A 15,582-nucleotide genomic window follows, 5' to 3' on the forward strand; every position below is an offset into this window, starting at 1 on the left:
TAATAATAATAATAATAATAATAATAATAATAATAATAATAATAATAATAATAATAATAATAATAAATTGGCTCTGAAATCTGGTCCTATGTTATTGGCTTTACAACATTGATAAAATCTAGTAACATACAAAAACCGTGTGTATATGATCATGAAGTACGAATTGTGAAATTTTTCCATGGTCTAGGTGTAGTATACATCTTTTTTTTATTTTGTCCTAGGCCTATAGGTTTAATAAGAATTATATATTCAGAAACGCAAAGTTCAAATCACCTAAGAGTTAGGCGAGGAGAAGCATACCGAACCATTTATACCTTCAAAAGTTGGCTCTAACAAAATCCTAAGTAAATCTTACGAGATGAAACAAAGTACAGTAATGGATAATGATTGTGACTGATAATACAAAAGCTATAGGTTAAATAAATGGTACAACACTATAATTTGATAAAACCGATACGTATAAATCTTGTAAATACACAAGGCAATGGGAAAAATAAAACACAAATTCTAGTAAAACAATTAAAATAAAGAAAATTTCTTTAAAAAGACGTCATTATTTTATTGGTATAATATATTCAAGCGAATTCATAATGAAAGGGAAACCTATTGGAATATGTCGTTTATTACATATATATATATATATATATATATATATATATATATATATATATATATATATATATATATATATATATATATATATATATATATATATATATATATATATATATATATATATATATATATATATGGAGGCCAGGGAACCAGCCACCCTTTGAGTTACTAGCCCTAGAGAATTATGGGGTCCTTTGACTGGCCAGACAGCACTATAATGGATCCTTTTCCTTTTGCCTACCTCTTCACCGAATAGTTGAGCCAATTCTTTACATTTTCTCCTTTTTTCTCATACAACTGACAACACCAAACCAATCTTATTCACCCCTAGGATAGCTGCACTGTAATTGTTCAAACGCTACTCCCCTCTTGGTAAGGATAGAAGAGACTCTTTAGCTGTGGTAAGCAGCTCTTCTAGTAGGACATTCCAAAATAAAACCATTGTTCTCTAGTCTCGGGTAGTGCCATAGCCTCTGTACCATAAGGTACCCTGACACTTGCAAGAATTTGTGGCACGCATTGTCACGACTTTTGTCGTGAACTGGTGTGAACGATGCGTGAACTGGAGTGAACGTGTCGTTAACAGTGCGTGGCATGGGTGGCAGTCGTGACGAGAATTTTGAAATGTTAAAAATTTGTGGGATGCATTGTCACGACAAAATTGTCGTGAACGATGCGCGAACTGTTCGTGAACACGTCGTGAACAGTGCGGGACGATGCAGGAGGATCTGTGCCAGTGCCTGCCAATGCGTGCCATGCCACGACTGCCACGCACAGTTCACGATGCGTTCACTCCAGTTCACACATCGTTCACGCCAGTTCACGAAGTGTTCACGAATATGAGCGCATCGCAGCGTGGCTGTGCCTTCCCACTGACATGGTCACGCATTGATGGCACGACCAGTTCACGCACTGGCACGCATCCTCCCACATCGTCCCGCACTGTTCACGACAAGTTCATTCCAGTTCCCGGCGGTTCACGACCAGCTCATGCCGGTTCACGACTAGTTCACGCCAGATCCCAACGAGTTCACGCTAGTTCACGCCTACTCCGCCACAGTGGCGCTCGCATGGGATTTGTGGTGTATATATAGAGCTTCAAGGACACTGCTTGCCATTCCAGAGCTCGCCAGTGAAGAGACAACATGCCCAGAAGTAGACTGACAAAAGGAAGGGGAAGAAGAATAGAAATCAACATGATAGAGGCAGAGACCGCTGATCGAGATAATTCTCCTCAGTCCTCATTATCAAGTCTCAATTTTGTGATCCCGGAGACACAGCAGGATACAAGCCAGAGTCAGGTATCCAGTGAGGACGAAATGAAACAGAAGAAGTGGTTTCGGATGTCTAAGAAAGAAATCCCTGACTACCGCTGGACAGAAGAGACGGAGACTGTGTTGGCCGACTTTGTGAAGGAGAACCCCATGCTGTTTGACAAGAAACACAAGGAGTGGATCAACACAGTAGCCAAGAACAGCCGGTGGGACGAACTAGGAAAGCAGCTTGATCCTCCTCCCACTGGTGCCTAATACAAGAAGCCTTACGAGAACTTGAGGACCAGGGTGGGGAAGATTATGAAGAAGGAGAAGAAGTGTGGAGCTGGCCAGGCCCAAAGGAGTGGCCGTGAGGAGTACATCATGGAAACGTGGGCTTTCCTCATACAACACATCGTCTGGGGAGAGACAGTCTCCAGTGAGTAGTTTCCTGGCTCAGAAGCAGGTGCAGTGATGGTCAGTGACATAGACGATGATGAAGTGAGGTCCACAGGTTCCCACAGCCAAGCATCTACCAGCAGCTGGAAGGACAAGGGCAAGGGGAATTGGTCCACCCTAATAACACTAAACACCACACCCAGCGACACCTGTGTGTCCGACAAGGACTTCAGTTCTATATTGAAGAATGTGAGAATGCAAATGTCTACATGTAGATTGTATTCCAGTTTCATACATTGTTTTTGACATAGAATGTGCAATCTGTTGCATTAAAATGCTGTACTAAATTGTTACAATGTTTGTATGTTTCAGATCATGTCGAAAGCAGAATCCTTGGCGACCCTCTCGTTCAGCGACCAGCACAAGATTGTTCATGATTTTGCGTGCCTGCTGGAAGGCCACATGCGTGCTACCCCAGAGGACTACTGACACGAGTTCCAGATGGAGTGCCTAAACCTTGTACACCGCTACAAGCAGCGGCGTCAGGTCTTCCAGCAGCCACAGCAACAACTAGTCTTGACCTGGGCAGGCCCACAGCAACAGCAACCTTGGCAGCCCACACAGCAGCAGCAACCTTGGCAGCCCCCTCAGCAGCAGCATTTCTGGCATCCACTTCAACCAGCACCCTCGCAGGCACAGCCAGAGCAGCAGCAGCAGCATCGTCCAGCCAGTCATAACTGGATGCCGCCCCAGTCACCACAGTATTCAGGCCAGTCTTCCTGGCCACGTAACACTGAATCGCAACCAGGGATGCCAACTCCACCATCAGCCACCCCTGTCCAGGGTCCACCATCAATCTCATTATCCTCGCCCACCATTGTCCAGGCTCCTTCACCAACACCTTCATTGTCGTCGCTGTCATTGACATTCAAGTCACCTCTCACACCACTCGGCTTCCTTGTCCTGACCCCGGGGACCCTCAAGAGCAACCTAAACGAGGCCATGTCACCGTCACCCCTCTACACCCCCAAGGAACTCAACACCCCACCAGTCCACCAGGCATCCCCGCGCAGCAGTACCACAACCATCAAGGACAAGGACAATGACTGATGAGACACTTGTAAATATTTGTAAATAATTGGACAGTGATACTTGTATATGTGCTCTTTTAATGTAAATAAGATATTCATTTATTTCAAAACACTTATTTTTGTTTATTACCTTAAAATACAAAGAAAGAAAATGGAAACTAAAAAATAATAAAAAGGAAAGAAAAATAAACCCAAAACTTTTTTATGTTTGCTGTTTTAATGTAAATAAAATGATTTCTTATTTAGAAATATTTCTATAACTTTAAAATAAAATGGAAACAAAAAAATAAAAAGGAAAGAAAAATAAACACAAAAAATTTGTGTTTGCTGTTTTCATGTAAATCAAAGGATTTCTTATTTCAACACACTTATTTTTCTCTATTACCTTAAAATTAAGAGAAAGAAAATTGAAACGAACAAATAATAAAAAAGAAAGAAAAATAAACCAAAAAAGATTTGAAGTTTGCTGTTTTAATGTAAATAAAATGATTTCTTATTTCAACACTTATTTTTCTCTATTACCTTAAAATTAAGAGCCAAACAAATTATTGTTTGCTGTTTTAATGTAAAAATAAAAAGATTTCTTATTTCAACACACTTATTTTTCTATTACCTTAAAATCAAGAGCAAACAAAATTTTTTTTTGTTTGCTCTTTTAATGTAAAAATAAAATGATTTCTTATTTCAACACACTTATTTTTCTCTATTACCTTAAAATCAAGAGCCCCAAAAAATTTTATGTTTGCTGTTTTAATGTAAAAATAAAAGGATTTCTTATTTAAACACTTATTTTTCTCTATTACCTTAAAATCAAGAGCCATTTTTTTTTCCTGTTTTAATGTAAATAAAAATGCTTTCTTATTTCAAAACAAACAAAATAAAAACACTAAATAAAAAGGAGAGAAAAATAAACCAAAAAGTAAAGGGACCAAAAAATACCAGCAAGGACACTGACTGAGATGAGATGAGACACTTGTTAATAATTGGAATGTAATACTTGTACATATTTGATGTCTGCTGTTTATATGTAAATAAAATGCTTTCTTACTTAAAAAAACAATAAAGGGCAACAAAAAATACACACGAAAAAGATACGTTTCTTTTATTTACAAAATGAAACATCTATGCAGCTCATGGAGGTACCACAATTTTTTCTTGCCAAGGGACAGCACCAGCAGGGGACATGTAGTAACGTGAAAGGTAGTCTCGCTGATCCTTTGCATCCTTCTGGGTATGATGGCCGGGTAGAGGCACCAGCCCCAGCAGGTGTTGCTCAGTCCTCCATCCACAAGGGATCAGAGCATGTGTGACCGGATCTTCGTAGTCCACTTCTGTCAAAGCGCATGGGTATCTGATGAGGAAGAGGCTGTGCAGGACACAGGCACACATGGTGATCAGGTTGATTCTGTCGGGGTTCTGCTGCATCGTCGTCAAGAAGCAACGGAACCTTTGCCATAAAATTCCAAAGGCATTCTCCACGACACGTCGGGCACGAGACAATCTGTAGCTATATATTCGTTCTCGTAGGACTTGTGACCGATGGGAGAATGGTTTCATCATCCAGGGTCAGAGAGCAAAGGCGTCATCCCCTACGAAGTGATAGGGTACTGGGTGGCCATCATTAGGGAGTGGTTCTGGTTGAGGCACTCCAGCTCTGTCTTCTACAGCATCATGCAGAGAACAGTTGCTCCATGTTCCTCCATCCGACGCACCACCCTCTGCCGCAACATCCACATAGAGGAACTTGTAGGAAGCATATGCCACTGCCAGCAGTACAATGCTGTGGAAGCCCTTGTAATTGTAGTAGTAAGAGCCAGCATTGCGGGGCTTCTTTATGGCAATGTGCTTTCCGTCCACAGCCCCAGACAGTTGTGGTAATTTCATCTGGAGCTGAACCTGGCAGCAACTTCCTTCCAGGCCTCTTCAGTTTTGGGGCAGTGCAGCACTTCATCCTTGTAGACCGTGATGGTGGCTTTAGACACCTCGGGTATGAACTTGCAGATGGTACTTGCATCAACCCTGAAACTGTACTGCAGACTTTGATAGGAATTTCCAGTGGCTAAAAAGCGGAGGGTGACAGCAAGCTTGAATCCAATTTGAAGTGATTCCCTCATGAAGGTGGACTGTTTCTGGAGGTGAGGGGTTAACTTGTCAACCATCGCTTGAAACAGGTCAGGTGTGATTCTGAGGTAATTTTTGTAGCCTCTTTGATCTTCCTTGCGGAGTTCAGTCAATAGACTGTCATACTGTCCAAACTCGTGCCTTCTGGTTAACCATTCCCTGACCCACACTTTCCTTTGTATCTTTCTTCGAGGTGGGGTTGCCTTTGGTTTCTCTTCTTCCTCTGCCAGCCTTTTCTGCTGCTCTCCAACAAAGGCTATAGCAGCTGCCAGGTATAAGTATCTTCTCCTCTTTGCAATGGTGTCTCTGACAGTAAGCATTGTTGTCTCTTCCGAAGCCAATCCAAGAATGTCCTCGGGTTGGAGAAGCCCCGTTTTTATATGGCGTGGCCAAGTCTTGAACTGGCGTGAACGATGCGTGCCAATGCGGGAAGTGCGAAACTATGCGTGAACGTGTCTTGAACTTGTCCTGAACTCGTCGTGCCAGTTCGTGCCATGTCGTGAACGTGTCGTGAACTTGTCGTGAACTCGTCATGAACTATGCGTGAACTTTGCATGAACTTGTCGTGAACAGTGTGGGAACCTCCCAGTGCGTGCCACAAAAGTGTCATGCCTTGCCACAACAAATGCGGGACAATGCGTGCCACAAATTCGTGCAAGTGTCAGGGTTCCTATAGTCTTCTACTGTCTTGAGTTAGAGTTCTCTTGCTTGAGGGTACACTCTGACACACTATTCTATCTTATATCTCTACCACATGTTTCGTTAAAGTTTTTATAATTTATATAGGAGATATTCATTTTAATGTTTGCACTGTTCTCAAAATAATTTATTTTTCCTTATTTACTTTCCTCACTGGGCTAAGTTCCCTGTTGTGGCCCATGGGCTTACAGCATCCGGCTTTTCGAAATAGGGTTTCAGCTTAACAAGTAATGATAATATATATATATATATATATATATATATATATATATATATATATATATATATATATATATATATATATATATATATATATATATATATATATATATATATATATATATATATATACACGAGCATATATATATATATATATATATATATATATATATATATATATATATATATATATATATATATATATATATATATATATATATATATATATATATATATATATATATATACACGAGCATATATATATATATATATATATATATATATATATATATATATATATATATATATATATATATATATATATATATATATATATATATATATATATATGTGTGTGTGTGTGTGTGTGTCTGTGTCTGTGTGTAAATATATATAAAAAGAAAGGTTGTTTGTTTCTTCTGGGAATGACGTTAACCAATCTATTACAAATATTTTCCTCACCCATAGTCTCCCATGATGATATGCATTGGCTCATGAATGCCTGTCAAGGATTAAGAACGGAAATGATTAAGAAAATGAATGCTTGGTTATAAAGTTAGTTACCTCTTCGTTTTCTTATTCGATTGTGTAGCGGGGTCACTCGCCTCTTAGGAATCTTTGGAATCTTTGTCCTTCATTGTATCGTTTTAGACATCTACACAGAGTATAGATAGCTATGGCACTGGCAATGTTTGCTTTATTGCGAAAGTCTGGTGAAATATTGCTCAACTAGTTTCAGTTTCTGGTTAGGGTTGGGTAGTTAACAAGACCTATACAAAGAGTGGTAGCTCCAATCATGTTTGGCAGATGACTAGATGAGTAGAAGTACTTTATGAGAGTGTTGCCATGCTACTACCAATTGATGTCTGGATAGGCCAAACTCACAACAACACCTCCGATGGGTTCATTACGTTAGATACATTATGGTGAATGAAAAGTAAGATTTAATAAGCATCTATTTATATTTTTTTTACCATATTCATAGATTATTGTGTTAATTTTTACATAATGATCTAGCTGATATTTTGATAAAGTTATTGCATTAATTTTTAAAGCCACGCTTAATGAAATGAATCTTTTATTGAGTGAAGTTTCAAAGTGTTTCGTCGCTGAACCCTAGTCTTATTGGAAATGTGAAGACTGCAAGAGTTCTCAGTTAGTGATTTAAAAACGAAAATCACTGATTTCAGGCATCACAAGTTTTGCTGTATACTGTAAAATTTAAATGTAGATGAAAAGTCGGAGCGTAGATGAAATACTAACATCCATATCCTTACTTAGCAGGTTGAGTGAGGTGGGGTGCTACGTACATCCCCTTGCAACCCCTGGTAGAATGCTGTATTCTTAGCTCATCCTAGGACTAGCTTCAGTCCTGGCATGGTAATGCTAGATCATATTATTATATGAATCGTAGTAATATCTTCACGTTATCGTATTTCAGATTGAAATAAAAAATTTTCCCATTTAAAAAAATGTTCTGAAAATGATCTAGCAAGTCGAAAAAATAAATTTATTCCTGTCCCATATAATAGAATATGGAAACGGAATTGTGACGGTGCCGAGCGAGGGTTGTGAACTCAAAGGCAGGATGCAATCAACTGAGTTATATTGTTATAGAACACTCTCCTTTATATACAAATCCTCAAGGCAACAGGACATAACAAGTTAACAAGACAGACAATGTTACAGAGGAAACAGCAGACATGAATTTTCATGTTCGTTTAGTGCGTGGGAAGAGCGAAGATACAAGCTTAATATATGCAAAAAGAATTGTGTACAATTGTGTGACACACGGTTGGTACATGGCTCCCCCCCTAAAAATGACATACTGTACATGTTAAATAGGGCGCCCTGATCTGGAGAGGCGAACTGTAGGCGGGTCATCTGGCAGAAGATAAGCAGGTTTTAGACGATCATTGGAGACCCAGTCTTCTTTGCCCCGAATGTTTAGTAGGAATGCTTTTGGACTGCGTCGGATCACAAGGAAAGGGCCCGTGTAAGGGGGCGTTAGTGGTGGCTTGCTAGTGTCGTTGCACAGGAAGACGTGCGTTGCAGAGTGCAAGTCCGTTGGTATGTGAAGCTTCGCTGGGGGCTTGTAAGTCTGGCGGCACGGAGTAAATTTTCCCACGACGTGACTTATACGCTGGAGATCGTCGGAGGAGGTTGTAGAAGGAAAAAATTCGGCAGGGACGACCAACGGGTCGCCATACACCATTTCAGCTGCCGAGACTTCGAGGGCGTCTTTAGGAGTGGTCCTTAGTCCCAGGAGGACCCAGGGAAGCTGAGTAAACCAGTTGCAATCCTTGCAGCGGGATATCAAAGCTGCTTTGAGGGTGCGATGAAAACGTTCAACCATTCCATTGGCAGCGGGGTTGTAGGCCGTTGTCTGATGTAGGGTGATGCCCAGGAGATTCGCTAATGACGTCCACAATTGAGAGGTGAAAGTAGTTCCCCTGTCAGAAGTAATATGCTCAGGGATACCGAATCTTGAAATCCATCCAGAGAGTAAGGCGGATGTACATGAGGCGGACGTTGCAGTTTCCATGGGAATGGCTTCAGGCCAACGAGTGGAGCGGTCGATGACGGTAAACAGGTAACGATGTCCTTGTGATGTGGGTAGGGGGCCTACAACGTCGACGTGAATGTGTGCGAAACGACGCTGAGCTTGAGGAAAGGTGCCCACTCCTGAATCCGTGTGTCGATGTACTTTGGAAGTTTGGCAAGAAGTACAGGCGCGGACCCAATCCTTAGCATCCTTAGAAATGCCGTGCAAAATGAACTTTGCTTTCAGCAGCTGTGCAGTAGAATGGCACGAGGGATGTGAAAGGCCTTGAATGAAATCAAACACCTGTCGGCGCATGGGAGCAGGAATCCAAGGTCGCGGTCTACCAGTACTGACGTCACAGAGGAGGGTGGTGTTGGAGTCTTCGAGGGGAAAATTTTCCCAATGGAGGGACGTGCAGGATGTCCTACATGCTAGATACTCTGGATCCTGTCGTTGGGCTTCAGCCAGGGCATTGTAAACCAATCACAGTTGAACGGCAGCCAACGTGTTTCTTGACAGGGCATCGGCAACAGGATTCATTTTCCCAGGGACGTATTGGAGGGTGCAATTGTATTCAGCCACGGCGGAGATATGTCGGCGATGACGGGCGGACCAGGCGTCAGACTGTCGAGTGAAGGCGTGCACCAGAGGCATGTGGTCTGTGCGAATGACGAAGGGCGTACCTTCTAAGAAATGGCGAAAGTGACGGACAGCCAAGTGCACCGCCAGTAATTCTCGATCGAAGGTAGAATAACCCGATTCTGCCTTGTTGCATATGCAGATGATGCTACTCTCTTTGCATCAATTCCATCCCCTGAATGTAGATCTGGGGTTGGTGAATCCCTTAATAGAGATTTAGCTAAAATTAGTGCTTGGTGCAAATTATGGGGTATGAAGTTGAATCCTAACAAAACTCAAAGTATGATTGTAAGTAGGTCAAGGACGGTGGCTCCTCAACATCCGGATCTCAGTATTGATAATGTTTCTTTAAATTTGTATGACTCTTTCAAAATTTTAGGCGTGATTCTTGACAGCAAATTTACTTTTGAGAAACATATAAGGTCTGTGTCTTCTTCAATTGCACAAAAAATTGGCTTATTGAGAAAGTCTTTTAAGATATTCGGTGATCAATCTATTCTGAAGAAATGTTTTAATTCTTTTATTTTACCTTGTTTTGAGTATTGTTCTCCTGTCTGGTCTTCAGCTGCTGATTCTCATCTTAATTTGTTGGACAGAAACTTACGGTCTATTAAATTTCTTATTCCTGATCTAGATATTAATCTCTGGCACCGTCGATCAATTAGTTCATTATGCATGTTGCATAAGATTTTTCATAACTCTGACCATCCTTTACATTCAGATCTCCCTGGACAATTCTATCCTGTTCGTAATACTAGGCAGGCAGTTAATTCTAATAGCCAGGCCTTCTCCATCATAAGACTCAATACTACGCAGTACTCTAGAAGTTTTATTCCAGCTGTTACCAAGTTGTGGAATGATCTTCCTAATCGGGTTGTTGAATCAGTAGAACTTCAAAAGTTCAAAGTTGGAGCAAATGCTTTTTTGTTGACCAGGCGGACATGAGTCTTTTTATAGTTTATATATGACATATTTGTTGTTGACGTTGTTAATAGTTTATATATGATATATCTCTTTTGACATTACTTTTTTTAGAATGATTTATTGTTAATTTGTTCTCTTCAGTTATTTATTTCCTTATTTCCTTTCCTCACTGGGCTATTTTTCCCTGTTGGAGCCCCTGGGCTTATAGCATCTTGCTTTTCCAATTAGGGTTGTAGCTTGGATAATAATAATAATAATAATAATAATAATAACAGTTTTCTGCTGAAGAAGGCCAATGGGCGGGGCGAGCCTTTGACCACCTGCTTGAGTACTGCACCAATAGCGACGTCGCTGGCATCGGTGGAGAGAAGGAGAGGGGCGTGTGGGATAGGAAATGTAAGAGCCGCAGTAGTTGATAGGACCTTCTTTGCATTGCAGAAGGCTGCTTCTTGAAGGGGACCCCACTTCAGGTCCTTTGGCTTGCCCTTGAGGGAGGCGTAGAGGGGAGCAAGAGTGGCGGCAATGGCTGGCAGAAAACGGTGATAATAATTGATCATGCCCAAGAATTCCTGCAGAGCTTTGACGGTCGAGGGCGCGGGGAAATTCTGAACGGCTGCTACCTTCTCAGGGAGGGGATGGACTCCTTCAGGAGTGATACGGTGCCCTAAGAACGACACTTCGTTGGCGCCAAAGGTACACTTGTCGTACCGGATTACAAGGCCGTTTTGTTGCAGGCGGTCGAGCACGATGCGCAGGTGACGGAGGTGTTCCTCTTTTGAGGAGGAGAACACAAGTATGTTGTCCACATAACATAAACAGAAGGGGAGATCCCATAAGATGCCATCCATGAGACGTTGAAACGTTGCCCCAGCATTACGAAGGCCAATACAGGAGTAATTGAAGGTGTATGTACCAAACGGAGTGGTGATGGCGGTCTTGGGGATGTCTTCTGGGTTCATAGGCACCTGATAATACCCCTTCAGGAGGTCGAGCGTAGAGAAAAGCTTCGCTTTGTACAGGTAGGAGGTCACATCGGCAATGTTTCGGAGGGGGTAGTGATCTGGTTCTGTTTGCATGTTCAGGCGCCTGTAATCCCCGCACGGACGGAGGGAGCCGTCTTTCTTCAGAACGATGTGTAAGGGTGACGACCATAGGCTGGAGGCCTTTTGGCAAAGGCCCATTTTCTCCATTTCGGCGAACGTCTGTTTGGCGGCTGCCAATCGTTCCGATGCCAGACGTATGAATTTTGCGGAGACTCGGGGTCCCGTTGTCTTGATATGGTGATAAATACCATGCTTGGCAGGAACCGTGGGCGTTTGGCGAAGTTCTGGACGGAAAACTTCCGGGTACGACGTGAAGAGGTGGGCGTAGGCATCCGTGGGTGCGCTGATGTGGAGAGCGAGGTTAGAGGGGGCGGGTTGAAGAGGTGTCGACAAGTACGAGTCTGCGTTGACCAATCGTCGGTGGGCGAAATCGACCAGAAGGTGGAAATGAGAGAGGAAATCCGCACCGAGGATTGGCATAGTGATGTCAGCAACGAGAAACTTCCAATTGAATTTACCGTTTCCGAACGATAATGTGAGGTTCTCGTAACCGTAGGTGGGTATCGCAGATCCGTTGGCAGCTACCAAGCGGATGTCGGCAGATGTAGACAGACTACGTCGTGCCTTGAAGAGTTTCCTTGGCAAAAGAGAACGACAAGCACCCGTGTCTACCAAAAATCGCACGCCCGTTCCTGCATCATGTAAAAAGAAAAGATTAGAAACATGGGAGGCCACCGCCACAAGCGATAGTCTACTTACACGTTTTTTGGCCACTGACAATCCTTGGCACATTTCTTCGCGGTTGCCCCGAATCTGAAGTGGTAGTAGCAAAACTGCGGCGGATGGGAGGTAGTAAGTGGCTGTAGAAGTCGTTCGTTGGGGCGCGAGCGATTGGTGGGTGGTGGGCGGCTTTGTCGCCGCTTCGGCACGTCACGGGGTAGGCGTGTATGTCCTACGGCATTAATGTCAGCTTCGGTTGACGTTGAATAGGCATCCTCGTCGTCAGGGGTGGAGGCATTGATGGAGGTCTTGAAGTGGCTGTCCATAAGGGCGTCGGATTTGGTCATCAAGTCCTTTATGGGTAAACTATCGACATCGGGTATGGCAGCGCGTACAGGTTCGGGTAAACGGCGTATCCAAAGGGCACTAAGTAGGTTCACCTCACGAGGACAGCCGTCTGCGGCAGGTTGAAGGCGAGCGATACTGGTCATTTCCCTGAGGGCAAGCGAAGCCCTTTGGTCCCCCAACGGTTCTTGCGAGAGCTGAAAAAACTTTGCTATACGGGCGGCTGGCGACGGCGAGTACTGCTGCAGAAGGTATGTTTTTAGGGCGTCATACGCTATTGGGGTGTCTCCTTGTTCACAAAGCCAGTCGGATATTTCTGGGAAGGTGTCCTCGGGTATCGCCGCGAGAACATAATCCGCTTTGGTGGTTGAGCGAGTCACGCCCCTGATACGAAACTGGACTTCTGCGCGCTGAAACCACGCAAACGCCTCTCCGCTAGCGAACGGTGAAAGTTTCATTGGGGCGGCCGCAGCGCCGACTGCTGTAGTAGAGTCCGTCTCCGTCATAGTACCAACGATGGAGGGGCGAGGGAGGTGGGGGTGGAAGGCAGTGGGAGCGAGTCGACTTCCGGGGTCACCAATGTGACGGTGCCGAGCGAGGGTTGTGAACTGAAAGGCAGGATGCAATCAACTGAGTTATATTGTTATAGAACACTCCTTTATATACAAAACCTCAAGGCAACAGGACATAACAAGTTAACAAGACAGACAATGTTACAGAGGAAACCTCAGACATGAATTTTCATGTTCGTTTAGTGCGAGGGAAGAGCGAAGATACAAGCATAATATATGCAAAACGAATTATGTACAATTGTGTGACACACGGTTGGTACAGAATCAATCAGTGCACGGAAATTTTATTAACTATAAATTATATAGTGTAAAATAATTGGCAGGGAGGCAGAAATTTGAGGATATCTGAATCAATTATACAGAGAAATTCAACATACAAAAATGATAAAGTGATATTCATTTAACGATGACATCTGAAAGTATCGTTAACAGTCAATCAACCATCAGGTAGTAACAGAATGTAGATGAGTAAACATTTCTATTAAATGAGTCACGTGTGAAGGTGTTTGTATATCTGCATATGCATGTACTTACGAAGGTGTGTGCTTTTATTTCGGTGGCATATATTGAACAAATTAGGTATTACTAGCTATGATAGCTTGATCACCAGATATAGTTACTTTAACCGTTAACCGCACACTATGGTTCAATCAAGTAATATCACCGGAGAAATTGCAAAGAAGAATATATATATTTTTTTAATGTCAGTAATATGTGAGAATTCTTTGAAAGCTGATTTGTATTCAAATACATGGCCATCGGGGTTCTTCTAAGAGAGAGAGAGAGAGAGAGAGAGAGAGAGAGAGAGAGAGAGAGAGAGAGAGAGAGAGAGAGAGGGGGGGTGGGGGGTAATATCGCGTTGTCAAACATTCAGTTGGATTTTGCTTCCATCTATGCATAATGTAATCTTAAGACGGAGCTGTAATTCTTTGTTCGAGCTAATGTAATAAATCTTGCTACTGCATCACTTGAAAGAAATCGCCAATACACGGTATCGCTTTTGTGACAATAAGTCCTCGTTTGCCAGGTCAGTAAGCAATTGTACATTGTTCATTTTGTTAAGCAACTGCTAATCAGTCTCCCCTTCCTGCCACTCTCTTCAAAAGGATTTGTCCAGGCGGTGAAAGAAGATAGGATTTGGAGAAGCACTCTCGCAACCACCTACATTTAAATAATGTATTGACCCTACTTCTGTAGAAAACTTATTGATTTTTTTTTCTGGTAGAAATCAGTTTTCACATCCAATCCAAGCATATGCTAATTAACATGAGCGCTGAATTTTTTTATCTTATATATATACATATATATATATATATATATATATATATATATATATATATATATATATATATATATATATATATATATATAAATATATATATATGTATATATATATATATATATATATATATATATATATATATATATATATATATATATATATATATATATATATATATATATATATATATATATATATATATATAAGAATATAGATATATATAAATATATGTATATATATATATATATATATATATATATATATATATATATATATATATATATATATATATATATATATATATATAAGAATATATATATATATATATATATATATATATATATATATATATATATATATATATATAGATATATTTATATATATATATACATATATATATATATATATATATATATATATATATATATATATATATATATATGAATATATATAAAAATATATATATATACATAAATATATATTTATATATATTTACAGTATATATATATATATATATATATTTATATATATATATATATATATATATATATATATATATATATATATATATATATATATATATATATATATATTTATACATATATATATATATGTATATATATATATATATATATATATATATATATATATATATATATATATATATATATATATATATATTTATATGTATATATATACATATATGCACGTAAATATATATATATATATATATATATATATATATATATATATATATATATATATATATATATATATATATATTTATATATATATATATATATATATATATATATATAAATAAATATTTATATATATATATATATATATAAATATATATATATATATATATATATATATATATATATATATATATATATATATATATATATATGTCTGTGTGTGTGTGTGTGTTTGTGTATGTATATAAATATATATATATATATATATATATATATATATATATATATATATATATATATATATATATATATATATATATATATATATATATATATATATATATATATATATATATATATATATATATATATATATATATGTACATATATTTATAAATATATACAGCAAATTTT

At 39.7% G+C, this 15,582-nt stretch overlaps 2 protein-coding genes across 2 annotated transcripts in view; one reads left to right on the top strand and one right to left on the bottom strand.

Annotated features, from left to right (window-relative positions):
- Nucleotides 1–2,768: 2,768 nt before the first annotated feature.
- LOC137617458 (uncharacterized) lies at nucleotides 2,769–3,377 on the top strand. The gene has a single exon (XM_068347481.1). The coding sequence runs from the start codon at nucleotides 2,769–2,771 to the stop codon at nucleotides 3,375–3,377; it is 609 nt and encodes a 202-aa protein (XP_068203582.1).
- A 1,547-nt stretch (nucleotides 3,378–4,924) lies between these two features.
- LOC137617459 (uncharacterized) overlaps nucleotides 4,925–15,582 on the bottom strand; it is a 36,554-nt gene continuing 25,896 nt past the window's right edge. The window contains exons 2-3 of the mRNA XM_068347482.1: nucleotides 5,255–5,574; nucleotides 4,925–5,138 (exon numbers count right to left, since the gene is read on the bottom strand). Of these exons, the coding sequence (XP_068203583.1) occupies nucleotides 4,925–5,138; nucleotides 5,255–5,574 (534 nt within the window). The remainder of the gene's footprint in view (nucleotides 5,139–5,254; nucleotides 5,575–15,582) is intronic.

This window comes from Palaemon carinicauda, chromosome 23 (assembly GCF_036898095.1).
Source record: "Palaemon carinicauda isolate YSFRI2023 chromosome 23, ASM3689809v2, whole genome shotgun sequence".
In the NCBI taxonomy this organism is placed as follows: domain Eukaryota; kingdom Metazoa; phylum Arthropoda; class Malacostraca; order Decapoda; family Palaemonidae; genus Palaemon; species Palaemon carinicauda.